At 38.3% G+C, this 27,047-nt stretch overlaps 1 protein-coding gene across 4 annotated transcripts in view; it reads right to left on the bottom strand.

The window, feature by feature from the left end:
* Positions 1–27,047, bottom strand: part of dlgap3 (discs, large homolog-associated protein 3) — a 185,464-nt gene that overhangs the window by 11,157 nt on the left and 147,260 nt on the right. For all 4 annotated transcript variants that reach the window (XM_084422615.1, XM_084422612.1, XM_084422613.1 and 1 more), the window contains 4 exons: positions 12,821–13,995; positions 2,858–3,078; positions 2,622–2,724; positions 1,479–1,668 (listed from right to left, as the gene is read on the bottom strand). In XM_084422615.1, coding sequence (XP_084278741.1) covers positions 1,479–1,668; positions 2,622–2,724; positions 2,858–3,078; positions 12,821–13,924 — 1,618 coding nt within the window. In that variant the 5' untranslated portion in view covers positions 13,925–13,995. The remainder of the gene's footprint in view (positions 1–1,478; positions 1,669–2,621; positions 2,725–2,857; positions 3,079–12,820; positions 13,996–27,047) is intronic.

The following is a 27,047-nucleotide window of genomic DNA, read 5'->3' on the forward strand; positions in this document are numbered from 1 at the left end:
TCTTTGAGTTAACTCTCCGCCAAGACTTACAAAAGTACAATACCTGCGAAAGTCCTCAAGTACTAGGCCCATTTTTCTAGCTGAGACCAAACATGGACACACAAACATGTTTCCGGCACAATGAAAAAATACAACCTAGACAAACTTGTAGCATCTTTATAGAAACACAATGTTCAAAATTTCATCCTCTGAGTTTCGTTTGACCACAACGCAAAATAAAAAAGCTTCTGCATCTAAAAGCCTGATCTCCTTAGTATCCTTAGAAATGTTTGCATGAAGTTTATAAAAGCATTTCTACACATTTCGATATATGCTGAAATGTACAATATGGACTAAAACATACAAAATTCGTTTAATTCATCTAAAAACGTACAAATATTTGCTAATTATTATATATTTACATCATGAATTTCTATTTGTGTAGTTTTATTTTTTTACCATTGTATAGATATTTTGAAACTTTTGATTATAAAAACTCTAATTGGCAGATAAATATACAGTGACAATTTTTCCTCACCCAGAGCTATCATTATGGCTTCTGAAGACTGAGAACTGTAAATTGTAAAAGCATTACAATTTACAGAATAGAGAATTGTGAGATTGCATACAGAAGCAAATATAGTTTTGTTGTATATACTGTAGATCATAAAGAGAAATGTACAGAAATACATTACAGCTTAAAAATTCCCAATCGAGAGTCATTCAAAAGCTTTAGACACATCCTCATGGTTTAAGTAACAATCAGCTTGCTCATACACACACACACACACACACACACACACACTAGCTCTTGACAGCAGATACATGAAATTCAGTGGGACACACTCAGAGATTAAAAGGAGTTTTAAAAAAGCATGCCTAAGCCATCCTTCCATCTCTCTTGTCCTTTCCTCATCCCTCTCCCTTAAAAACACTCACACTCCGGTGTGTATCATGAGTGTTGCCTTGGGAAACTGCAGATGGATGCTTTTGACACTTCACAAGGGCTTTAATAAATCTCCTGTGAGAGTCTACTCTAAACGAGAGAATAAGGGACAATGAAAAAAGATGGAAAGTCATCCAAATAACAGAGAGAATAAAATATCATTGAAATTACGACCATGCAGCGTTAATTTTTACACAGATTTTGGCTTTTGGCTTTTGTCACATTAATTAATTTCAGTATTTCATTGACGAGAATAACACTGCCACCATAATCTTGACTACAACCCAAGGGATAGTCAAGGAGACAGACGATCTCAAGGGAGTTTGAGCATTTTACTGTGTTTACCATGTAACATTTGTTTACAGTCTTGATATACTGAGAGCGGAGAGATAGAAGGAAAGTAGTTTTGATCTAAATCCCTTGGCTGGAGCGTGTTTCTCCAGCAATTCCTATGAGACTGATCCAAAAACTCATTAAGTCTCTAATCTAATCCCTGTGACAGCATGGAGACTAGGTATACACACACATACATAAACAAATGCTGATGACTCACCTGCTTCGCCCTTCATGCTCCCCTGTGGGCCCGACATGGAGAAGACGGACAGGCAGTCATCGTCCTGGGAGCAACCAGCTTGGATGGCCCGTACGTAGCTGTGACTGCGGGTACGGAAGCATCCGGGTAGATCCAGTGCCTCCACAGCCTGTGATTCCATCTCTCCAAACAGGTTCAGACTGTCGCTCAGCTAACACACACATAAGGCCCGTTCACACCAAGAATGATAACCATAAAGATAACTATATTAGCGTCCACTGATATCGTTCTGTTTATTCTAGGCGGGTGCTGCTTAAATGCTCAAGCTCTTTACAGCAGAATGGATTCTGATTGGCTGTCAATGTTTTCATCATTCATCAGCTGGATAAAATCATTCTGAAAGTGATTCCAACCATAGCGTTTCTCTGTGCTGTTATCGTTATAGCTGTGGTGCTATTCTTTAATATTGAGAACGATTTTTAGAACCATATCTTTGTCGTTATCTTTATAGTTATCATCCTTGGTGTTAACGGGCCTATAGACCATGTTTCAATTAAGGTTGAGATTCATATGTTTCTGCGTATAACTCAGACTGTTCATGCAACTGAACACGTATATTGTTCATGTATCAACTAATTCTGCACATTATTATTATGCTCTGATTTAGGGTTATATCTTGTGATCAGAATATTATTCTCAGAGCTGTAAGTCATAAGTCTCTTTTGACTTGGGCCAATCAGTATTTACCCAGAACACCCTAACAAGCACCGAGTCATGTCCTAGCAACCAACAGAGCACCCAAGCCACCACCTTATACCTTAGCGGTCTCCTAAAACCCCCTAGGAACTAACTAGCTATGCCTTAGCTACACTCTAAAAATGCTGCAAAATGGGTTTGTCCATATTTGACCCAAACATGGGTTGAAACAACCCAGCATTTTTTAGAGTGTACTACCCAGAACTCCATAGGTACCCCTTAGTTAAGCCTAGCAATCACCAGAACAACCGTCACTAGCTAGTTATGACCAACCAAGAAGCAGAACACCCTAGCAATCACCTATTTTTGCCCAAGCAACCACCCAAACTGGTTATTTAAGGACAATTAAGATGGCTTGGATAACTTACTAAATGTGTAAACACTGTGCATTGTGTGAGTGTGTTATACCTGAGCGCTGGTCAGAGAGCGTGTGTAGCTGCGGGAGCGAGGGTGGCCTTTAGGCGTAGTGCGGCTGTTTGGGTACACATCTGTGCACTGTTTACACGAGTACCTGTGGAGAAGAATACTCCATTAAAGTCTCAGCTGGCACATCTACTACATGGTAGTCCAAAATGTGCTACTTTTTAACACAGCAAATACAAATCTCAAAGCAGCAACAAACTGAAAATCAAGTGACTACTGACTTGGATGTGGTGGAGGAGCGCTGGTCCATGCTGACGGACCGGCGGAAGGCTTCTCTCTGGGCGATGAGGGCTGATTTGGGTGAGGCTTTGGGGCTGCTGTCTGAGTCAGCGCTGTCGTCGTCCCCCATGGCCTTGATGTAGCTGCCACTGCGCATACGTCTGCAGGGGATCTCCCCACCACTGTCTGACGGACCGCCACCACACCAGTCATCTGAGGGCACCTGCAAGAGACACATGACTTGCTCTCAGTCTTGCCTTTACTTATGAAAATGTGAGGGATGAGGGTGTGCTATAACAACACAAGAAGTTAATAATGATAAACTTACAGTTTAGACCCAATATTGGCATTTTCTTTTAATCTTTTGAACGAGTCGGTTGTGAGGATGATTCATTGACTCACCCAAACAGTCGCTTGTTTCTTTCGTGAATGTATTTTTGTTTTTGAATGAATCAGCTGAGTTAATTATTTAATGACTCACTCATTAAGACAGTCACTTGTTTCATTTCTGAATGAATCAATGTTTTTGAATAAATCAGATGAGTGAATTATTAAATGGATTTATGCATCCAACATCACATACTCTCTGAGTAGGTAGGCTACTTAATTTGAATAAGTAATTACTTTGCGACTGTTTAAAAAGTATGCAATATATAGTAATATTAATGGGTGTAGTATGAATGAAATTCCGGACATACTACATTAGCATTTATGTAGTTGTCATTGTCATGTGACCTACCAGCGTCAGTTGCATCGCTTCACTGACATTCACAACTCATTTCCCTTGATGCGCATTTCAGAATCTCACTGAAAGTAGCAAGTCATGCAGGTACTTTTCACTTACTGTTGAATATCGTGAATCCTTTTCACATTCAGTTTTTTTTGCCAACAAGGGAAGAATGCAATTTCGGATGCAGCCACTCACTTGCTTCATAGCTGAACAAATCAGTGTTTTGAATGAATCAGATAAGTAAATTATTCAATGACTCACTCAAATAGACAGTCACTAGTTTTATTGTTGAATGAATCAGTGTTTTGAACGAACAGGTTTAGTGAAATGATTCAATTTCTATCTCAATATGAGAAAGTCTCCACCTATCTATGTAACCTGCAGGAAGAGTCACTGGAAAACCTCACCACTAAATCGCAGACTGAGAGTGAAAAGTCCCCATGCTAAAAATGAGGACCTAAACTTAATGCTCTGTAAATAAATACCACTGATATGATAGAAAATGCATTGATAATGCAACTAAAGGTTTATGTATATGTATAAAAAAACAACCTTGTTAGAGCTGTGGCTTTCTGGCAACAGCATGACCAGGGGGAACAAAAGGTTGAACTGAGGGCAGCTGAGTAAAATGAAATCTGATTGGTTGACAGGGATGAAAGGCACCAGCTGTACATTTAGAGCTGTCATCACACTCAAGAGCTGCCCCTCGGCTGGGGCATGGACACAGTGCAGATGTGGGGAGATAGCAGGTTATGGAGGGGAGAGGCAAGATTATTTATTTTCATGAATTTTGCTCTCCAGAGCCATATCCTTTTCTGATAGCATCGCTGTGTCTTATTGCTGTTTTTACCTCCGCATCTGCTCTCTGTCACATATTTTGTAAACATAAAATAAAAAAGTCTGTCTTACAAGCTGCACAGCGACTTTAAGGTGGCTAGACATTTAATAACAGAACCAATAATTCTTTCAATTCATGGAGAAGTGAGACAGACACAGGTCCAGTATTTTCTGTGTTTGACAAGAGGATGTTCCCTCTTAAACTTGCTGCTCGCCTCACTGTTTTCTCTGGGTATCATGTTTTGTTTATAGTTCAGCTCTCTTTTTTTAAATATGATTGGCATACTTAAAGGGATAGTTCACCCAAAAATGAAAAATTTGTCATCATTTACTCAACCTCATGTCGTTCCAAAACCTGTATGAGTTTCTTTCTTCTGTTGAACACACAAGAAGATATTTTAAAGAATGTTGGTAACCAGACAGTTGACAGTAGCCATTGACTTCCATAGTATTTTTTTTTCCTACTATGGAAGTCAATGTCTACCTCAAACTGTTTGATTATCAACATCCTTCAAAATATCTTTTGTGTTCAACAGAAGAAAGAAACTCATACAGGTTTGGAACAACTTGACGGTGAGTCATGTGATGATGACATTTTTGGGTGAACTATCCCTCGAAGACTGGGCAAAGAGTTATAAAGGGACATTTTGACCAAAGAGGCAATACCTATTTTCAGAAATATATACACATACAAAACAACCAACACAGAGGGCTTTATTCTTCTTTTTTGGTCTTTTCTCACCCCTTTCTTTCACTGACATCAGATGATAATCCCACCACCAAATGACCAAGGGTAGATGCACTTGCGTGCGTGCACACACACACACACACACACACACACACACACACACACACACACACACACACACACACACACACACACACACACACAGAGAGAGAGAGAGAGAGAGAGAGAGTGCCTTACATACCAATTGACCACTCAGTGGGGTATTTAAAGGTCATCCTCTTTCAAAGGATGATGCAACTTGATCTCTCTATCCATCTGTTTCTTTTGTCTCCACCCCCTCCTATCTTCCTTGAAATACACACATGTGCACTTATGTACACATAAACACACATACACAAAGATCATTTTGAATCAGGAGCTTAACTGCATCTTCTTGAGAAGCTGATCATCCATTTTTCTAGTCCTTGGTTTGAGCATCTCTACCATTCTCTTTATTTTTCCTCAGACTTCTATATTGTTCTTTAAATGCAGAAGAAAAATGCAAAAGTTGGAGTAATGTCACTGCAATAATGTTTCTTACACAACTTTCACATAACTGGCCTCCTTCAGACCATTAAAAAAAAAACAAAAAAAAAACAGCATACAGTATGTGCAAGAAATGACATGCAGGTGGGTAAATGATGAGATCATTTTAATTTAAAGGGATAGTCTACACAAACCGACAATTCTGTAGTCATTTATTCACCCTGTTGTTGTTCCCAAATTGTAAGACTTTCTTCTGTGGAACATAAAAGAAAATCTATTGCATTTTTTTGTCCATACAATGTTGTTTTGTTTGCCATCGACTTTCATTATTTTGGCAAAAACAGCTGTCAAAACTAATGTCTTCCTTTATGTTCTGCAGAAGAAAGAAAGTCAAACAGGTTTGTATCCACATAAGGATAAATAATGACAACATTTTATTTCTAGGTAAGATATTAATTTAAAGTTGGCATAAATCGGAAGTTGCGATAGCCTTTTCTTCCTTATTATGACACATATCTTAGTGAAACAGCTTCTCGAACAAGAAAAATGTAGGGCGGGACTTGGTTTTATCCAACAGGGAATTGATTGGATCGTTGGATCATTTTAGTTCGCAATTGCTGCCAGAGCCGGATTATCCATAAGGGCACTTGGGCCAGTGCCCAGGGGCACCAACCATTCACAACCACTAGGGGGGCACCACATGACACAAGCTTTAAAAATATTTTTCGTAAATTGTTATATTATTAACTTGAAATTCTTGAAAGACCATACATAACTCGTTTATGAACACTAATTTAACAATAATAATAATAAATTATAAATAAATAAAGATTATATGACCACTATCACTCCCCCCCTTCCTCCCCAATCTGTCAGAGTTGAGTTGGTCCACAACAAGTAGCCTACGCGCAAATGTGTAATTTTTTTTAACGGCTACAGAAAATGAATCTAAATCCAAAATGGACAGATGTCAATTGAGTGGTTTTGCAGTTGTTATATATGTGTTAAAGATTTTATTTTGGATGTGTTCATTGTGATTATATTGGCTGGGTTTATACGTAAAAGTTTATAAAATTGAAAGGATCTTTGCTTGGTGCATTTGGAAACAAATCTTGTCTATTTCTAAATGTAATCGCGTGCATCGCTGATGATTATACTGTCCGTGTGTTGAAAAAAAACTTTGATTAAACACACTCGCAACCAAAGCGGAGACGTTACAGGGTTGCCAGTGGCACTGAGCAGAGTTTTGCCGCTGTAGTGGACACGCACCATTACTGCTGCTAATGTTAGCCTACTTAGGCGTCGGCGATGACCGCCAGGCGAATGAGGATATTCTTCTTGGGGGAGACAGGAGCGAGGAAGTCTTGGGTGAGGAAGAGGACATTAATGAAGGTTTTTTGGGCAAACGTGAATTGACGCTGTCAATGAATTGATGTACATTTTGAATTGAGACATTTGAATATAGTTCTCACTGCTCATATGCCTACATGTATGTATTTACAAGTTAGTAAATTACATTTGAGAAATCACCTTGATTATGTCTGATTTGGGGGGGGGGGGGGGGGGGATCTTTGAGGTATACACCACACTGTCTTAATACGGCCCTGATTGCTGCGATCTCATGTGAGTGAACAACCTGAACTCATGGAAAAATGGTCCAACCCTAAACATACCAGTCAAAGGGGCGTTAGCAGATCATTTGAACACAGGCTGAGATCGTACAAATTCCTACGAATTATCCACCAATTTGCCAATGCATAAAATAGTTATGAATTGTCATGAGATTGCGTTGGAGTGACAGGTTTTCCCACAGTTGCGCCACTTCAAACACATAAGTAAACACTGACTAAAGATTACAAGGGCATATGAACTGAAATAAAATAATGATGTGCATGGATAAATCAAATAAAGTAAATAAATACTGGAATATTCCATGAAAACAATAATTGTCAGCTTTGATTTCATGACTTTAAGATCACTTATTCCCCCATCCCTATTCCCACAAACTCACTTTCCTTCCTTGCAACCTGTGTTATTATTCTCATCCTCTTATTTTTTCCCCCTACCGCCTCTGGTATTCGTTCTCATTATATTGACACATTTCACTTCCTTCCGCTCCCTCGCTAATTGCGACACAGATTGGCTGACTTGTAATAGAGGATTCATCTGGTTTATCCCCATGTCTTCAGATCAGATCACATCAAAAAACTGCTCTCCAGCGATGAGTCCCAACTGAGCTTGCGCCCACAGCTGGGTTTCTTCCTCTCCAGAGGCTCAGGGTAGCTGAGTCAGCTGCTCCGCCGTCAGCTATCACTGTAAGACCTCAGTTTCCTCAGGACCAGTTGCTCTTGATGGAACAAACAATCAGCACTGATGGGGGACTATATGCGGGTTATCTGGATGTCAGTTACTTTAAATCATAAATAGCTTGTGGCTTAGCCTTGCTTTAAGTAGTTAAACTACAGTCAAGCTACTCTTGTGTGAAAAGTATCACAAGTCCAATGATCTGGACTTCCCAACACTATATACAGAGAAAGTGAACATTTAAGAAAGCATGTTTGATTCTTAGCGCGTCAACACAATGTGAACAAAAACTTTTGTCATACACTCTGAGATAACCGAGATGTTGTCACGCGACTGAATAGTGTAGCAGTGTTGCTACTTGTAGTTAGTTACTCTCCTACACTGCTGGCTATGACAATGTATGTAGCTACACAGTGACCATTGAAGGAGTGGATATACAGTATGTGTGTACCATACTGAGTGGGAATATATGAGAGTTGATTGGTTGTCTCGCTGTGACAAATAGCAAAACAAAAGTGGCGACTGACCGAATGTATTTCTATCACGTTGAAGCTGATGTTCTGTGTAATTGGAGCTTGCAAGTGCTAATATTACAGGAAGTTAAATTAGTGTCAGGACGAGACCTCCATGCACGTTCCTGTCGCCCTGGGCAACAATAGCGGAGAATGCCGGAGACGGCACATTGGTTATGTCCGTCAGAATGCATTGACTTTTCTCTCTCTCTCCCACTCAAGAGCCCGGGGACAGAGCAGGAATGATATGGGGTGCACCTGGTGCTTATTGTGCTTTCTCACAGCTGCTATTCGGTCTATGCTTTGCTGAAACTGGTCTTCTTTTCTTCAAGCGCCAGGTGTTTGAAGTCTACGCATGATGTGACATAGCGTGGCTGCAATAAAAATGATAACTGCCAGGTCACAAACTATCGGACCTATCACTTCCCCTACACAGCCTGATATTTTCCTTTACTACCACGATAGGGACTGAAGTGTCATGCAGTCATCTAAAAAAAAGAAGCAACAAAAAAATAATAAAAACATTAATAAAATATATTATATGTACATATTAATAGTTAATTAATTACTATTACATTTTTATATAATAATTGTATTTATTCATACTGTAGAATATAAATAGAATATACTGTATATATATATATATATATATATATATATATATATATATATATATATATATATATATATATATATATATACAGACCCTTTCCAAAAAATTTTAATATCATGGAAAAGTTTATTTATTTCCATAATTCCATTCAAAACGTTAAACTTCCATAGATTATAGATTCAGGGCCCACAACTTAAACGATTTCAAGTATTTAGTTGTTTATTTGTACATAATGTGGGCTTCCAGCTCATAAAACCCACGAAAACAGGATTTCAAAAAATTTGAATATTACATGAAATCACACGGTATTACACAGTGATACCATGGTCACTGAACCAGGTTTTGGTTATTTTGGCAGTGTGGGCAGGTGCAAATCCTGCTGGAAAATGAAGGAAGCATGAAGTGCTCTGAAAATGTCCTGGTAGACGGCTGCGTTGACTCTGGATTTAATAAAGCACAGTGGACCAAAGTCCTCTTTTCTGATGAGAGCAAATTTTGCATCTCATTTGGAAACCAAGGTCCCAGAGTCTGGAGGAAGAATGGAGAGGCACACAATCCAAGATGCTTGAAGTCCAGTGTGAAGTTTCCACAGTCTGTGTTGGTTTGGGGACCCATGTCATCGGCTGGTGTTGGTCCACTGTGGGGACAATGTCCACTACCAGGACATTTTCAGAGCACTTCATGCTTCCTTCAGCAGACAAGCTTTATGGAGATGCTGACTTCATTTTCCAGCAGGATTTGCACCTGCCCTGGTTCAATGACCATGGTATCACTGTGTAATTACTGTGTGATTTCATGTAATATTCTAATTTTTTGAAATCCTGTTTTCGTGGGTTTTATGAGCTGGAAGCCCAAATTATGTGCAAATAAACAACTAAATACTTGAAATCGTTTAAGTTGTGCGCCCTGAATCTATAATCTATGGAAGTTTAACGTTTTGAATGGAATTATGGAAATAAATAAACTTTTCCATGATATTCAAATTTTTTGGAAAGGGTCTGTATATATATATATACACACACCATAATATTACCTATTAAGTCATGCTGAAATCAAAATTGGCAATTCTTATTTTTGATGTAATATTACGGTGTTTATTATAAATTATTTAACAATGCAGATCATGTTTTCTTTCAAATTCATGACCCCTCAAAATTTATTGAAAAATACCTTGAAAATACCTTCCCATCCCTCTTGCAATGACATCTCTTCTCTATGGAAGCTGAATAAGCTCTACTGAATAACAAAATAAAAAAGGTAGTTGTGACTTTTTATCTCACAATTCTGACTTTTTATCTCACAATTCTGACTTTTTTACTCAAATTTGCTTGATATAAACTAGCAATTGCGAGTTATTATGTCAGAATATCATGATATAAACTCACAATTACATGTTATAAAGTCAGAATTGTGAGAAATAAAGTCGCTTTTTTGAGAAAAAGTTTCCCTTTTATTTCCTCAGAATTGGACTTTATAACTCACAATTGCTAAATAAATTACTTGCAATTCTGACTTTATTTCTTGCAATTGCAACTTTTTATCACACAATTCTGACTTTATAACTTTTTGAGAAAAAAAGTCCGAATTACGAGATGTAAACTCACAATTGTGAGATAAAAATCTTTTCTTTTTTTTTAATGTTTTATTCTGTGGCGGAAACAAGCTTCCATACAACTGAGCCAGGACTCCCACTGGTGTCTGCTAAAAAACAACAGGATGCACACAGGGATAGTGTGAATCTGTAGTCTTTATTTCATAAGTGGTGCTCAACTGTGGCTCAGTGTTGTACCTGGAAAGGAGTGTATCCTCCTAGTGCTCTGTCCTGTTACCTTAGAAACATAACCATAATGTGTGGACACTCGGTGGGAAGTGTGGGAGAGTGCATAGGAGGCACTCAGAAAAATTATCCTCATTTAACCTGATGTCATTTCAGATAGAGTTTCCTCCCCCATTTGTGTGTGTCCACAAATACGTATTTGTGGTAGCATAAATAACTGTGTTCACAGTGAGTGAGGATATCAGCCCAAGAGTGTATGTGAGAAGAAAGCGAAAAATAGAAAAGAAAACAGTAGTTGAGTCCAAGTACAGTATGTGCTGTTCATTCATCAAGGAAGAAGCGGGATATACAGTACAGCTCAGGATAGAACTTCCAATTGTCAATCTGTGTCATTTGTTCATGTAGTTACTGAAGTTATTTTTAACAGCACATAAAGCTATTGGAGACATATGTGACCATGGACCTCAAAACCAGTCACATGGGTCACAATTTTGAAATTGAGATTTATACATCATATGAAAGCTGAATAAATAAGCTTTCCATTGATGTATGGTTTGTCAGGATAGGACAATATTTGGCCGGGATACACCTATTTGAAAATCTGGAATCTGAGGGTGCCAAAAAATTGAAACATTGAGAAAATCGCCTTTAAAGTTGTCCATTTGTGTTCGCGATTGTGCTGCATTCACTCACAAAAATAAATGTTTTATATATTTACGGTAGGAAATTTACAAAATATCTTCATGGAGCATGATCTTTACTTAATATCCTAATGATTTTTGGCATAAAAGAAAAATCGGTAATTTTGACCCATACAATATATTGTTGGCTAGAGCCACAAATATACCCGTGCGAATTATGACTGGTTTTGTGATCCAGGGTCACATATTGGAAATCTGTCTGCGGCAAAACTAAACCTCTTTCAAGAAGTACTGAAGTACCATGGTCAGTGGTGGTGTCAGATGGTAATATCATGGTATTTTGATTGATTTACACCATATTACTGAGTGGACATATAGCATCATATTTCCCAATCTTTTGTTGAAAAGATTGTAACCCCATAGCTCAGTGAGTAAGGCTCAAGTGCCCCTTTATCAATACCAAACCTGTAATGTGTTTTATACTGAATAATGAGATACATAGTGAGTTTGTTTTTCACTTATAGCATTTCTGTGTGCAAGAACAATGCATTTATGATGCAGTTGCCCTTCTATTCAAACCATGTAGGCAGCTGAATTATGATGCTAAGAAGTATCTTGTATTCTAGGACACTTGATATCACAAAGCAGGATGTCAGTGATGTGTGTGTAATTGAGCAGATGAGTAGGAGAAATGGAGCACACAGCTCACTACTGATATCAATAGCAGCGTTTGTGAGTGTTCACACTGGGTTTTATACAGGCCAAGGGTTAATGTGTTGTTTTCCTGTATCCTCCGATACTGTTTTTCACCCTTTCACACTGAGCTGACAGATGCTGGAAATAGCATCAGGCTCCATTCTTCACAGCTAGCAGCTGATAACAAACATAATCATCAACTTATGTTTTTTTTTTCTTTTTCTTTCTCTCACAGAAATTGTCATTTAGTGCAGATCTCATCTCTGCAGACAGATTAATTCTTTTGACAATGAAATGAATCTGCAAGTCAATAAGGACAGCAGACTGATTGTATTTGAGAACAGAGACTCCACATAAATATTGAAATCTCAGTGGGAGCCAATTTGGGGTCACTGCACTGACTTCAGAATAGACTCACATATTGTAAAAGTTTGTCTCACTTACATACTGAGGTTGTACACCATTCAGAATTGAATTGACAATGTCTTTACATTACAAATGCAGATAGGCCTTATGGCATGATAGAACAATATATATTTTTTATAGATAGATATTGATTGATTGATTGATTGATTAGATCCAATTAGATTCAAATGCTGATTCTGATTCTTCACTTCTGAAACACATATAAACAGAACTTGCCTGCAGATAGTGGAGTGATCGTTCCTTCATTTTGGGATCCAGAGGAACCAATGCCTTGTCATATCCTCCTCCACCTCTTCCTGCTCCTCCTCCACTTCCACCTCCACCTCCACCTCCACCTCCACCACCACCACCACCACCACCACCTCCACGGGAAGATGGATAGACCTCTCTAGCCTGACTGACCGTCATGGCTGACCATGTGCTCCTCTTCAGAGAGTGTCCGCTGTCCCCTGCCATGGCTATGTTGGTGCAAGCCATGCACTCTCCTGGAGGTGGACCCTTGGATTTCCTCAGGGTAAGCTCCTGGATGGCAGCATCCAGGGTCTCGTGTCCAGTGGGATACCCCCGACCGCCCCTGCCCGCACCCACCAGAAAGCTGCTGTCGCTGTCCAGGTTGTCATCGGAGCTCCACCAGCCAGCTGTTTTGCTGCGGTGGCGGGAGCTGCGAGACTCGTGGCGGGAGTCTCCGCTCTTGCTTCGTTCTCGGCTCTTGTTGCGACGGGCAGAGCGAGACTGGTGTGTTCCCGAATAATGATGTCCACCGCTTTCCTCACCACCGCTGCGGTGCCCCCTATCCCTTTCCCGATACTCTCCCCCACGGGTGCCGTTAAACTCTCGTTTAGATGGCGTCTCTAGGGAATGAGACTTGGCAAAGAGACGCTGAACCGAGTTCACCAGATGCCGTATGCGGCTCGGACTCTCGCTGCGTTGCTCCCCGCTGGCTGCGCGTTGGTACTGCAGGGTGTGGAAGCCGTCGGGGTGGAAGGGCAACTGTTTCTCGAACTGATCCAGAAGGTTGGGCGGGATACGGTGCATCTTATGCCCGTGGCCATGCACTCCCGAGGATAAACACTCTTCACACGTGGAGTCGTAGGGCTGCGGCTGACTGGGGTGTGAGCGAGGGAAGGTGCCTCCACCAGATGGTACCATGGCCAGGGTTTCAGGGGGCCCACCAGGCGGGTAGTAGGGGTGGTCATTGTGCCCCTGGTAGTGGTCAGGGTGGTGCATGTAGTCCCGTGCAGTGTCGCCATCCTCAGGCATGCAGTAGCAAGGCCCAGAGGAGTGTTGAGACAGACTGCGACTCACCTGGTAGCCCTTCATGGACGGGGCATGGTGGGCCGCCCGGGCCGAGAGGGGGCGCTGCGGGCGCGACAGGGCTGCGCCGGAGTCAACTATAGAGAGAGACAGAAATAAAAGGAAATATTTTAATGAGACAAATGAACACTTTTGCATGCAGTACATTAGATAGCAGCATTATTCTCAAAATATGGTGACCAACATGTTCCTTGATTTTTTAGACATAAAAAAGATTTCAAATAAATTGGAGAAACAAAAGGCATTATCTTATTACTTATATAATTGTATTAAATAACATGAAATGGTTTGACAATAATTTTTGCACAAGTTGTGTGCCTGAAAAAGCCCCTGTCCCCTTCATATGGTACACCACTTTAATGATATTTATTATTATTAATTTACTTGCTTTTCAAGTTCAGCATTAGCGAAACAGGAAAACAATATCGAATACAATATATAGAATACTAAACAATATAATCTAAACTAATATAAATAAATGTAAATAAATTTATCTATGATTAAAAAAAATATTGGAATGAAATTGGAAAAAAAAAACATACTACGCTTCAGGTGATTCTCTGTGGCTGAAAAGGTATTAATTTATCTTCAAATTGAATTATGTTTATATAATTCATTATCAGCAGGTTATTGGTGTTATATTGTTTAATTTTTGTCTAAAAATAAAATAAAAAAATACATGCTACTCTTTATTGATTTTAGTCTAATCAGCACTATATGTTTTGAGATTATATTGACACCCTCTAAAAAAAAATTATTTGAAAAGTTGTCACTGGTGTTCCAACCATTTCTACATTTGAGAAATAAAATAAAATATTTTTACAGACTTTAGTGGAAGACAGCTGAACTAAATTTCTAAATTCAAGGTTGAAAAATGACCACATTTTGAGAACAACCCACCACGAAATGGTTAATGTTGTAGCAAATTATATCATTTTCCTTTTCAGGGATGTGCTTTGTATTTCAATAACTACAACCAGGCAGCTGACAATGCAGAACAAGCACACTCCGATACTTCTGGCGTAGCAGCGCTGCCATTGACTCTGAACACACATGAGTGAGGGTAGGCAAATGCTGTGCAAAACTTCTATTATTTTACATTTGTTCCCTCTAGGTTCTTTGCTGGATTGAGTCATTGTGTCACTATCTCTCAAAATCTGTTCATTTGGCAGAGCAGGAAATGATTCTCTGCTAATTCAACCTTTAATCTAGTTCATGTTCATTACTGATAAATCTGCTTATCGTTTTACAATACAATCTGTGCCCATTTTGTGATCTCAAAGATAAAATGGGCAAAAAGCCTGAAAGGAAACGGAGCGAAATGGAAAAAGGCTTGTGCTTGTCAGGTGGTTGCCGTTCATCTGCCTGGTCTTTGAAGCAGGTGGCGTTTCCAAACGCGAGCTATTGCTGACAGATGTTGAGGTGATCATTAGATGGAGATTAGCCTGTTACTTTTAATGAGCTAAATTTGCACATCTAGGTTGATCCTTTGTGTCATGAACTCTGAGCTCAAAATAGCAGAACGGTGATTACTCTACTGTTAAATATCGAATGCTGTACACCAGCGTAAGAGGTCATTATTTTTTTCCCTTTGGAAGTCATGTAAAATTTTATTTTTCACATTGTTTCTACTCATTTATTTTGGCCTTCATTGAATGCCATAACTAAAGCATAACTAAAATGCTTCATTATGGATTAAAACCCCTGTATAGTTTCAATGAAAACTAAAGTAAAAATATTAAGATTAATAAAGATTAATTTAATTGAAATGAAAATAAAAACATAACTGGGAAAAACTAAAACAAAACTAAAATATATATTTTTAAATATTCTATAATTTTAGTTTTCATCTTTACAAACATAAAAAAAATGCCACTAGATAACAATAACACCAGATTGTGCTGAGAATTGCTATTAAACATTTTTAAATAATATGCAGCTATAGCGCAATTACTTTGGAAATCCTAAAACATACAATTCATATAAAAAATAGCATATGTCTGATAATGGAAAATACTCCAAACATAATGTTATAATTATATCATACACAAGTCTCATTGATTTCAAAGGGTTTCTGTGGCAGGGGTGTGTGTGTGTGTGTGTGTGTGTGTGTGTGTGTGTGTGTGTGTGTGTGAGTGTGTGTGTGTGTGTGTGTGTGTGTGTGTGTGTGTGTGTGTGTGTGTGTGTGTGTGTGTGTGTGTGTGTGTGTGTGAGTGTGTGTGTGTGTGTGTGTGTGTGTGTACTTGTACAATCATCTTTGTGAGGACCGGTTAGGGGATAGAATATACAGTTATACAGTATAAAAATCATTATGTCTATGGATAGTCCCCATGAAACATAGAAACCTAACGTGTGTGCGCATGTGTGTGTGTGTGTGTTAGAAAGTCTGAAAGAACAAACGTTCACGATGTACATCAAGTTGCATGGTGCTGTCACATCTCACAGCATGAATAACACAGAGTCTGGTGTTTCCGTAATTTAGTAGAGGCTTCTGTCAATCAAAGTCACTCAACTGCACTTCAGGTGCCAGCTGGTCTCCGTTTGCCTCCCGTGGCATCATCACACCGTCTCCTCCCTGAACCCGAGATGAAAATGGAGATGAAAACAAAAGAGGGCATGAAACCCATCCTATCATTTCTATTCTCCCTCTCCTCACTAGCTCAGAGTCTCTCCAGACGCTCTCTCTCTTGCTTCTGACCTACTTCTTTCACTCGTTTATGCGGCTGCCTGTCTGTTTCATCGCCAGCTGCTTGATAAGCCAGTATAAGTCTCTGTCTATCTGTATGTGTCTCTCTATCACGCTATTTAGACTCACAGCCTTATGGTACAGTCTTGCCAATATACAAGCAAAGGCCAGCCATATGGAGCAATCAAAAAACGTTCCATTCACATATAAACACAAACAAAGGCACTACAACCACTTCTCCAACCATTGAAGGCCAGTGTACTAGAACTAATAAAATAGGCTTAAAGCTGAAAGAAAAAAAAAGAAACCAGAAATTTGCACAAAATGTATTATAGGTCTGCACAATATATCATTCTAGTAGTTATTCGCCCTTTGTTTCATTTTCTCTTTGTCAGTTCTCTAAAATACTTGCCTATAATTTCTGTTCCTGGTGTTTTTGTTTGAAGATATCCAGTTGAAGTGTACAGTATATTTATGTGTGTTTAATAAATAAACTGTTGCAATTAGATCCAGCACTTTTAGTTTCTGTGTTTTTTGCAACCCACACTGACAAATGTATAATTAGTTACTATATTATTTATTACATGCAAATAACCCCATTCATTATTATTACTCAGTACTGTATAATAAATGTATAATTACACTGTAACACAGACACATTAAAATTTATTGTATAATATGTCATATTTCTATATTTACATTTCAAGTTACATAAACTTTACTGTCATCTAATGCTCATTTAAAGTTCATCTTTAAAAACACTAATGATTTAACAACACTGTTAAATGTAAATTAATATTTAATATAATATAAATGTAAATGTAAATGAGCAAATCTCTAAATATCCATTTTTTATACTGTACATCATAATGTTTTGAGTTTTAAGTGTTTTACTTTTTCTTTTTTTTCTTTTCTTTTTTTTTAAATAGTAAAGACTTGTAATTTCGTCCATTTATTGGTTATTGGCCATAACTTAATAATAATTAAAATAACTGTTGGCTTATTAGTGTTAGCCGAATTGCAATAATATTATATGTCAATATTAAAGACATACTGTAATTCACACATGCACACACAAAAACTGAATACACATTTTCTTTTCACCCAGAAGGGTTACACTTTATTTCGATGGTCCACTTAAGACACTCCACTAACTATAAGTATCTTGTCAACTACATGTCAACTAACTCTCATTAGAGTATTAGTAGACTGTAGACTGTTAGGTTAGGGTTCGGGTTAGTGGAGTAAACTGACATAATTGAAAAGTTACTTATAGTCAGTAGAATGTCTGTTGGAGGACCATCACAATAACGTGTTAGCAGATATTAAGCAGTCAGTCTACTAATACTCTAATGAGAGTTAGTTGACGTGTAGTTGCAAAGTTAATTAGGCTATAGTTAGTAGAATGTCTACGGTGAACCATCAAAATAAAGTGTTACCCTTGTAAGTGCCTCACAAAATCTTTAATATCTTCCACAGACTCAGTGCCACTAAGCTTGCAATTACAAAATAATAATAATAATAACTAATTAAATGTAGTTTTATGTCCACCTGTGGGCAAAAATTTGCCTATTCTTCCTCATGTGGTCAGTTATAGCATCAGTGGGTTCTACCAGACTCATTTTGTTGTCTGGCTTGAGTATTAAGCAACCAGAGAGGAATCCTACTAATGCCAAAATACAGTTTACAGGTCAATAGTGATGAGAATAATAACAATAATATCAGGCAGCAGCACATTGGTACGGGTCTTTATTGCAAATACGTGTGGAGATTCCAAACTCTGCCATCTGTGTTGGCGAATGTCATTTAAATCGAACTCTTTCAATGCAGAGACAATGCTACTGATGTGAGACTTCCGCACAGCTAGCTAAGAATGCATACACTGTCCTCTTAATAGCTCCAGCCATTGTGTCTTGTTTTCCAACGGCGACTATTGCTGAATCAAGCACGTTAATACAAAAGAGCAGATACGTCCTAGGCATTTCCAGAATGTTATCTTATTCTAACATAACCTTATGCACATCTGCTCCCAGCGATGGCGCCATTCAGCCCTATGAGAATGCAGACATCACTCTCGTTAAATATTTAGAATTGTTCAACGAGGCTTCGTTAATTTCCTGTAATTTGACTGGGAGGTTGTCATTACGGATGTGAGAACATTGCAGAGAAAATTGGATTTACTTTAGGCCTGTAAAACAGCAGAGGAAGAACAGGAGAGGGAAACACTAATGGTCATTATCTGGCCTGGCGATTTTATTTTATTTTATTTTAAACAGCAAAAGCATCCTTAAACCCCAGTGCCATCCAAAACAATTATTTGTGCATGGAAACATTCTTTTCACAAGCGCGGTTGGAAGAATTATTGCATTTATGGATGAAGGGGTACACGTCTTCTCAGACATATTTATGATGCATTCCACTGTCGAGGTCACAACAAATTCCCATAATACATCATTTCAATCGGTGATTAGTTGCAGTGAAATGTTACTTCAGCCCTTGGGTAAAATAAATAAATGCATGGCTGCATTTCATGGCTCACTCTTTTAGAAATACACGTATATTCCATTCCTGTTATAGTTGTATAAGGACTGCAAGCTATCACATACATTTTGAATGAGATTTTACTCCGAACATGCTTTTGTAACCCAGTTCTAGTCAAAGATAGCTGGCCTTTACAGAGCAAGCTAATGAAAAATGCAAAGAAGCACCACAGAGATAGAAAGAGAATGGCGAGGGCGGGCGGATGATGAGTATATTCTGGCTGACATTCCAGCAGTTTTTGTCGGCGTGCAATGGTATTAGTGTGAGTTGATATACAAGTTCAGACTGCAGAAATGCTCCAGTAATAGACAAGCAAGTGTTATTTAGGCTGGAAACATTGCAGTGTTTTGAGAACAATTTCTGCTCAAATGGAAAGTTAAACCTCAAATTAAAATCATCATCGTGTTGTTCTAAACCTGTAGCCTTTTTATGTAGAATACAAAAGTACTGATTTTACATATAATGACAATGAATGAGGAACTGGGCTGTCATCTGTCGAGCTCCATAATGATAAAAAAGTAATTAATTATTAAAATAATTAAAAGATAAAAAATAAATAAAAAATAAATTCATTTTATGCCATTTTTTTGTCATCAACTTTCATTTTAGAAAGAATTACTTTCTACATTCTTATTTTTTTTTCTACTTTTGTGTTTTCTAAATATGTGCTGTATATGGTAATATCAAATTTTATTCAGAAATATTATTTAAACTGGACCTATTATGTCTTTTTTACAAATACTTGATTTTGTGGTCTTCTAGAATAGGTTTTAATGATTGAATGTTCAAAAACCACCTTATTTTTCACATATTTTACATTGTTGCAGCACCTCTCTTCCCCGTCTTACAGTAACGCTCTGTTTAGTTCCTGTCTCTACGAAGCCCCTCCTTCTGAAAAGTGCAATGTGCTCCGATTGGTCGGCTGGATCAATGTGTTGTGATTGGTCAACTGCTTTGAGCGTGTAACAGAAATGCCACGCCCTCATCATAGCATGTTAGATCTGGGGTAAAAAACAAACAAACGACGTCTCTTGAATATGGCGACAACACGCTACTAACACAACTCAAGCAGGCCTCGCCCCTGTTTTTTGCATATGCCTCGTGTGGGAATTATTTAAATGAGGAATATTGTGACGTGTACGTTCACGGAAGAAACCTCAGGACTACAATTGAGGCAGAAGTTCATAGGGAATTACTCCCTTTGGAGAGACTTTGTGCTTTTTAACTTTGCAGACATTTTTCATGTTTAAACAGCATCATTACACACTAAATAAAGTTGAAAATGTAAAAAAGAATAATAGGTATTCTTTAACATCAATGAATCAACCTTAATACATTGGGTTGCACCAACAAAACACGTTCTACAGGTTAGATCAGGTAGAAATAGCTCCTTAAAGTGGCAATTGCAGCACTTTTTACAGTGTAAATAAAAAAGGAAACAAAAGGTTTGGATCGACATGCATGAGTAAATGATGACAGAATTCATCAGTTCTGAGCACACAGAAATCAAAATGTACTTGTGCACCGTGTGAGGGCTAAGTCAGACCATCACACGCATATACCCCGCACAGGTGAAGGGGTTTGATATGATTTCTCTCTAAATCCCTCTCTCCAAAGAGATAAGCTCTTGCCTCATCCCTTCCCCGGCCTGCTCTATCCTTCACCTCCAGAATGGAGAGATGGACACTAACAGGTAAATGAGAATTCACACCCTGAGGGCAGTTTTCTCTGTCTCCTGCGTCTCCAACTCTTTTTTCTCCCTCTTTACAGGTGAGGCTTTGAGATCCTGCCCTTCCCAGAAAGAGAGCAATCCTGAAGAGAGTACGACTGTGAACTCAAAGAGAAAAAGGACTTGAATCCCATGACATTTCTTGATCAAATATCGAATTGAACTTTTTATTTGAAATTGAATAAAATCCATAGACATCGCCTTCAGTTTTTAACACTTTCTCCGACAAGCGGATGCAATGTTTTCCTGTTTGTTCGTGTGACGTCCGGCATGAAGCCTATTACATTTAAAATACATTTAAAAAGAAAACAGTTTTTTTTTTAAATGACAATATTTTACCATATTACTGTTTTTACTGTATTTTTTTTTATCACATAAATGCAACCTTGGTAAGCATAAGAAACTTATTTCGAAAACATACAAAATATTACAACGGGAGAATGGGAGTCTTTGTGTCTGACTAAGTGCGTTTCCATTACAGATTTGCGCAAAACTTTAGCGATTTTTTTCTAAATGTCGAGAAAAACCTATTGCGAAATGACGGCGTTTCCATTAACCGATGTTTTGCGACTAAAACTTAATTTTTTCCTCTCGCGATAAGCAATTCCCAAAATCATGGCAACGGACGTTGGTAGGTTTATGTATATCTCAGCCACTGCACTGGTCATTATTATTAATCGAAGGAGACGTATGTGCGTTTTCCAAGCATTAATGGCAAGGAAAGACCCTTTATACTTGTGAGAGGCTCGTATGAGGTGTTTCTGGGTGTTTCTCCCTCATATCTGCCTCGAGGTCTTGATTGTGGCATTTATTTGAGGTTTAGAATCCATTATTCCTGTAATTCCTTTGTCTTTTATGAATTTAATAAAGAACTCTGTCTCGTCTTCTATCCAAACATACCACGTTATCTACGTCAGGTGACCTGGAAATGCGCAAAAACTGTTTCCATTGCAGTTTTGCGAAATATTTATTTTTCGAATTGCCGGAAAAACCACCTCATGTGAGTTTAAAAACTTTTTTTGCGAAAATGACGTGTTTCCATTGGCCGTATTTTCAATTCGCAATTTCAATTTGCGCAATTTGCGGGGTTATGGAAACGCGGCTAATGTAACGCAGATTTATGCTTTTTTTTGTTGTTGTTGTGAAAATTCATTTTAGTGGTAATCACCAATATGTCACAAACATTTTTTCAATACAGGCAAAGTAAGCAGCATCATCAAACCCTCCGGTTTTTACATCTAAAAATAGGAGAAAAAAAAGAAGTTCTTTAATTTCAAAGAACTGATCCATCTTTTTAGCAGGTCCCCTCCTCCTCTCCATCTTTCAGTGCCTCAAGTCATCGGCAGCCCGGAGCTCAATATGAGAGAGGATGGAGCAATTTATCAATCGTTCTCCATGCAGGCAGACTATGAAAGTGAGAGAAAAAAAGCAAACTTTTCTGCTTCTCTGAAGTCTAGCACCTCACAATTTCACATGACTAATTCAGGACATTACTCTATAATGTACTGTATCTAATACACCTACAAACATATTCCTCTTTCCAGAGAAACAAAGACGGAGAGCAAAGAGGGGAAAGGGTGAGAGAGAGAGAGAGAGAGAGAGAGAGAAAGAGAGCACGCCCAACCCCCTCCGGTCCCTCACCCGCAGCGGGAGAGAGAATAGACAAGGCTGCCGAAGAAAAAACGGGAAGAGCGGAGACATTGAAGGACAAAATGGAAGGTCAAAAACTAGGCGTAAGGGAAAATGGAGGGTGAATACAGTGAAAAGATTAGGAGGGGGGGTGAACAGGAACATGAATTGATAACAGAAGAGATAGATCTCACACTTATCAGCATGGAGATGTGTGGCTGATATCAAACTCAGAGTAGATAAATCACACGTTTCTGCTGATATTTATGAACATTTATCCTCAGTGAGACTACAACGAGAAATGAATGGCTATAGCTACCAAAGATGCAAAATAAAGAAAGCTAGTGTGCGTACGTGATGTGACGAGACTATCGAAGAGCCCATAACCATGTGAGAGACCCGTTTTACACTCTTTGATCTATTTGCTTGTTCTAGGCTTGTGCTTTGGTGCAGATATGTTGAATATTCATACACGCACATCTCTTTCATCCTCTCAGTCATTCTTTTCCTTTCTAGCTCTCTCACAGTCACTGTTATCCAGCTCGGAGAGTACAATAAGCCCAGGTGCTCGTGTGTTAATGGATGTTATGCTCATTATTCATGTTACGGGCCTGTGCACCATTAGCACTGTGAGTGGAACAGAGGGTTGAGAGGGATTTAAACAGCCTTCTGCTCTTTTTACTGACTGCTTTACTGAGCAAACAGTCGTTTAGCTGTGCTCATACGAGGACGTTGAGCCACGTCACCTCTGTGACGGTGAGGGATGGAATCGGAACATCTTATGCAATTCAGATCTATGCTATCAAAAGCCACCGAAGCCGTAGCATGTTCTTCCGCATACATGTTCGCAAGCACACCCAAAGCTCTGTGTTGCTAGGCTACACCATTAACTAGGTTATTTCATGTACAACAGGGATCATTTTCATAATGATTTCACATTGGTTTTCGCCAGCTAGATTGCGTCCTGTTGGGCGGACTCAAAGAGTTCATCCTTAATGCACATGAAGCAGTTTGGCTTTGAAGTCATGCTGAAGTACAATCGTCGAGTTGGTAGAAAAGTACCAAGAGAGATGCTCGTTAAATGTCAGATCGAAACCATGTACTGGATCAGAGTTTTTTTGGATGTATTTACGTTGAAATGACAGGCAAATGTTGGTCATCGGCGCCTCTTTCTTTTCATCTGTCTGAACTGAACAGCAACAAAAACACACACACCGGTGTAAAAACCAGGCCTACAGTGCCGAGGTCTCTCTGAAGAGGTTCACAAGCTTGTTTTTAAAAACCACATGACATTGTTTGATGGCACTGTTGGAAGTTGAATGTTGAAAAAAGAAAGAGAAAGAGAAAAAATACAAGTAAAACGGAAAAAAAAAGCATCTATAATTATTTTTATTTTAAAGAAAGAAAGAATGAAATTATAAAAGAAAGAAAAAGAATAAAAAAAATCTATAATAATTTATATAATTATTTATTATAATTATAATCAAAATTTTCCATTATGATCTATAATTAATTGTATTTTTAATGAATAATTATTCTAATTTTAAAGAAAGAAAGACAAATCTATAATTATTTATATAATTATTTCCTATAATCATCTAAATTATTGATTATAATTCATATTTATAAATTTTTTAATTCACAATTATTTTTATTTTAAAGAAGAAAAAAATAAGAAAAACTATAAAAATGTATATAATTTACATTATACATTTTTCATTATGATCTATAATTATTTTTAATTCATATTTATTCTTATTTTAAAGAAAGAAAGAAAGAGAATAAAAAAGAAAACATCTATAATTATTTATATAATTATTTACTATAATCTATCATCTAAATTATTCATTATAATATTCTTATTTTTCGTATTCTTATTTTAAATAAATAAATAATAAAAGAAAGAAAAAAAATCTATAATTACTTATATAAAGTATATATTTTGTATAAATGAAAGTTAAAACTAAAAGTAATAATAATAGAACAACAATCGTTTTAAATTTAGGCTTCACATTATGCACAAGATGAAAAATGAATATTCATTTTGAGATTATCTTTATAGTGTTTTTAAAGAAACTTTAAGTGAGTGTTAGATGAAGATAATAAAAATAGATAAAATGAGCATAGCCTACAATTAAATATATAATATCAGCTAATATCCTAATATACAAATGGGCTCTTAAAAATAAATAAATAAAACGATTACTGATTTATTTTAAATTGTATTATTTGCCGATAACAGATATGGTAGCGATATAATATATGGCTCCAAAGCTACAAAATCATGGGGTCTTTAATTCTTTAATACACACAAAGACACATGCACGGAAGTTGCAAAGACATGTCAGCAGTGTATAATAAAGAACAATTGTATTCAAATAATTGCCGCAATTTGCTTTTATGGCAGTCGTGCCAAATCACCAGAGCTGCAGCTCGGTCATGCCATCCAAATAAAAATAAATTGCAACAACTGGTTCAGTTGGCTAATGACCAGACTGACAGATGATCCTTGTAATCTTTCTTGTTTATATCAATCTGTTGTCTTCAGGCGGGGGACAACAAATATCTGGCAGTTCCGATCTGTCACATTGTGTGAAGTACAGAAGATGTTGATGGTGGCCGTTGAAATAAATAAACCCTGACGTCCAGTGTGAAGAGCAACAGTCAAAAGATGCGTGGATAAACAGCTTTTAGTGAGCCGTGCAAAAACGAGAATGCGAGTAAAAGCGTTTGTACATAGCCATGGGTGCAAACAGAGACACACAGCAAGAGGAACAGGGTGTTTTCAGTGTGATCTAATTAGCAGACATATACACTCACCTAAAGGATTATTAGGAACACCATACTAATACTGTGTTTGACCCCCTTTCGCCTTCAGAACTGCCTTAATTCTACGTGGCATTGATTCAACAAGGTGCTGAAAGCATTCTTTAGAAATGTTGGCCCATATTGATAGGATAGCATCTTGCAGTTGATGGAGATTTGTGGGATGCACATCCAGGGCACGAAGCTCCCGTTCCACCACATCCCAAAGATGCTCTATTGGGTTGAGATCTGGTGACTGTGGGGGCCATTTTAGTACAGTGAACTCACTGTCATGTTCAAGAAACCAATTTTAAATGATTCGAGCTTTGTGACATGGTGCATTATCCTGCTGGAAGTAGCCATCAGAGGATGGGTACATGGTGGTCATAAAGGGATGGACATGGTCAGAAACAATGCTCAGGTAGGCCGTGGCATTTAAACGATGCCCAACTGGCACTAAGGAGCCTAAAGTGTGCCAAGAAAACATCCCCCACACCATTACACCACCACCACCAGCCTGCACAGTGGTAACAAGGCATGATGGATCCATGTTCTCATTCTGTTTACGCCAAATTCTGACTCTACCATCTGAATGTCTCAACAGAAATCGAGACTCATCAGACCAGGCAACGTTTTTCCAGTCTTCAACTGTCCAATTTTGGTGAGCTCGTGCAAATTGTAGCCTCTTTTTCCTATTTGTAGTGGAGATGAGTGGTACCCGGTGGGGTCTTCTGCTGTTGTAGCCCATCCGCCTCAAGGCTGTGCGTGTTGTGGCTTCACAAATGCTTTGCTGCATACCTCGGTTGTAACGAGTGGTTATTTCAGTCAAAGTTGCTCTTCTATCAGCTTGAATCAGTCGGCCCCTTCTCCTCTGACCTCTAGCATCAACAAGGCATTTTCGCCCACAGGACTGGATGTTTTTCCCTTTTCACACCATTCTTTGTAAACCCTAGAAATGGTTGTGCGTGAAAATCCCAGTAACTGAGCAGATTGTGAAATACTCAGACCGGCCCGTCTGGCACCAACAACCATGCCACGCTCAAAATTGCTTAAATCACCTTTCTTTCCCATTCTGACATTCAGTTTGGAGTTCAGGAGATTGTCTTGACCAGGACCACACCCCTAAATGCATTGAAGCAACTGCCATGTGATTGGTTGATTAGATAATTGCATTAATGAGAAATTGAACAGGTGCTCCTAATAATCCTTTAGGTGAGTGTATACACACTGTTTATTCTGTGATAAGAGAACCGAGCCCGATCTCACGGGAAAACGTACAAATTCTACGAGGTGGCTTATTCGTACGAATTCATACGACCTGACTCGTACGAATTAGTACGTTTTGTGCAAAATCGTACATATTTGACGAATTGGCCAATTCGTATGAATTCATACGAATGACCTACCCCTGACCCCGCCCCTAAACCTACCCATCACGTGGGTTTAGACAAATCGTACAAATTCGTACGAGTGAGGTCGTACGAATTAGTACGAATTAGCCAACTTTTTATCATTCGTACGAATTCGTACGAATTGGTCGTGAGATAGCGTTGGAGAACCACACAGACCATGACGGACTACTGATACATAACTAACCTAAACATCAGCTTTTCGACAGACCCAGCTCACCAGAATCTATAAATGCAGACAAGTCCTTTACAGACATGCATCAAGTTACCAAGGTGTGAACGATGTATTGAATTCTCTTTTAGAAGATGCATTGACAAAGCAATATTTCT

Source organism: Rutilus rutilus, assembly GCF_951802725.1.
Source record: "Rutilus rutilus genome assembly, chromosome: 11".
In the NCBI taxonomy this organism is placed as follows: domain Eukaryota; kingdom Metazoa; phylum Chordata; class Actinopteri; order Cypriniformes; family Leuciscidae; genus Rutilus; species Rutilus rutilus.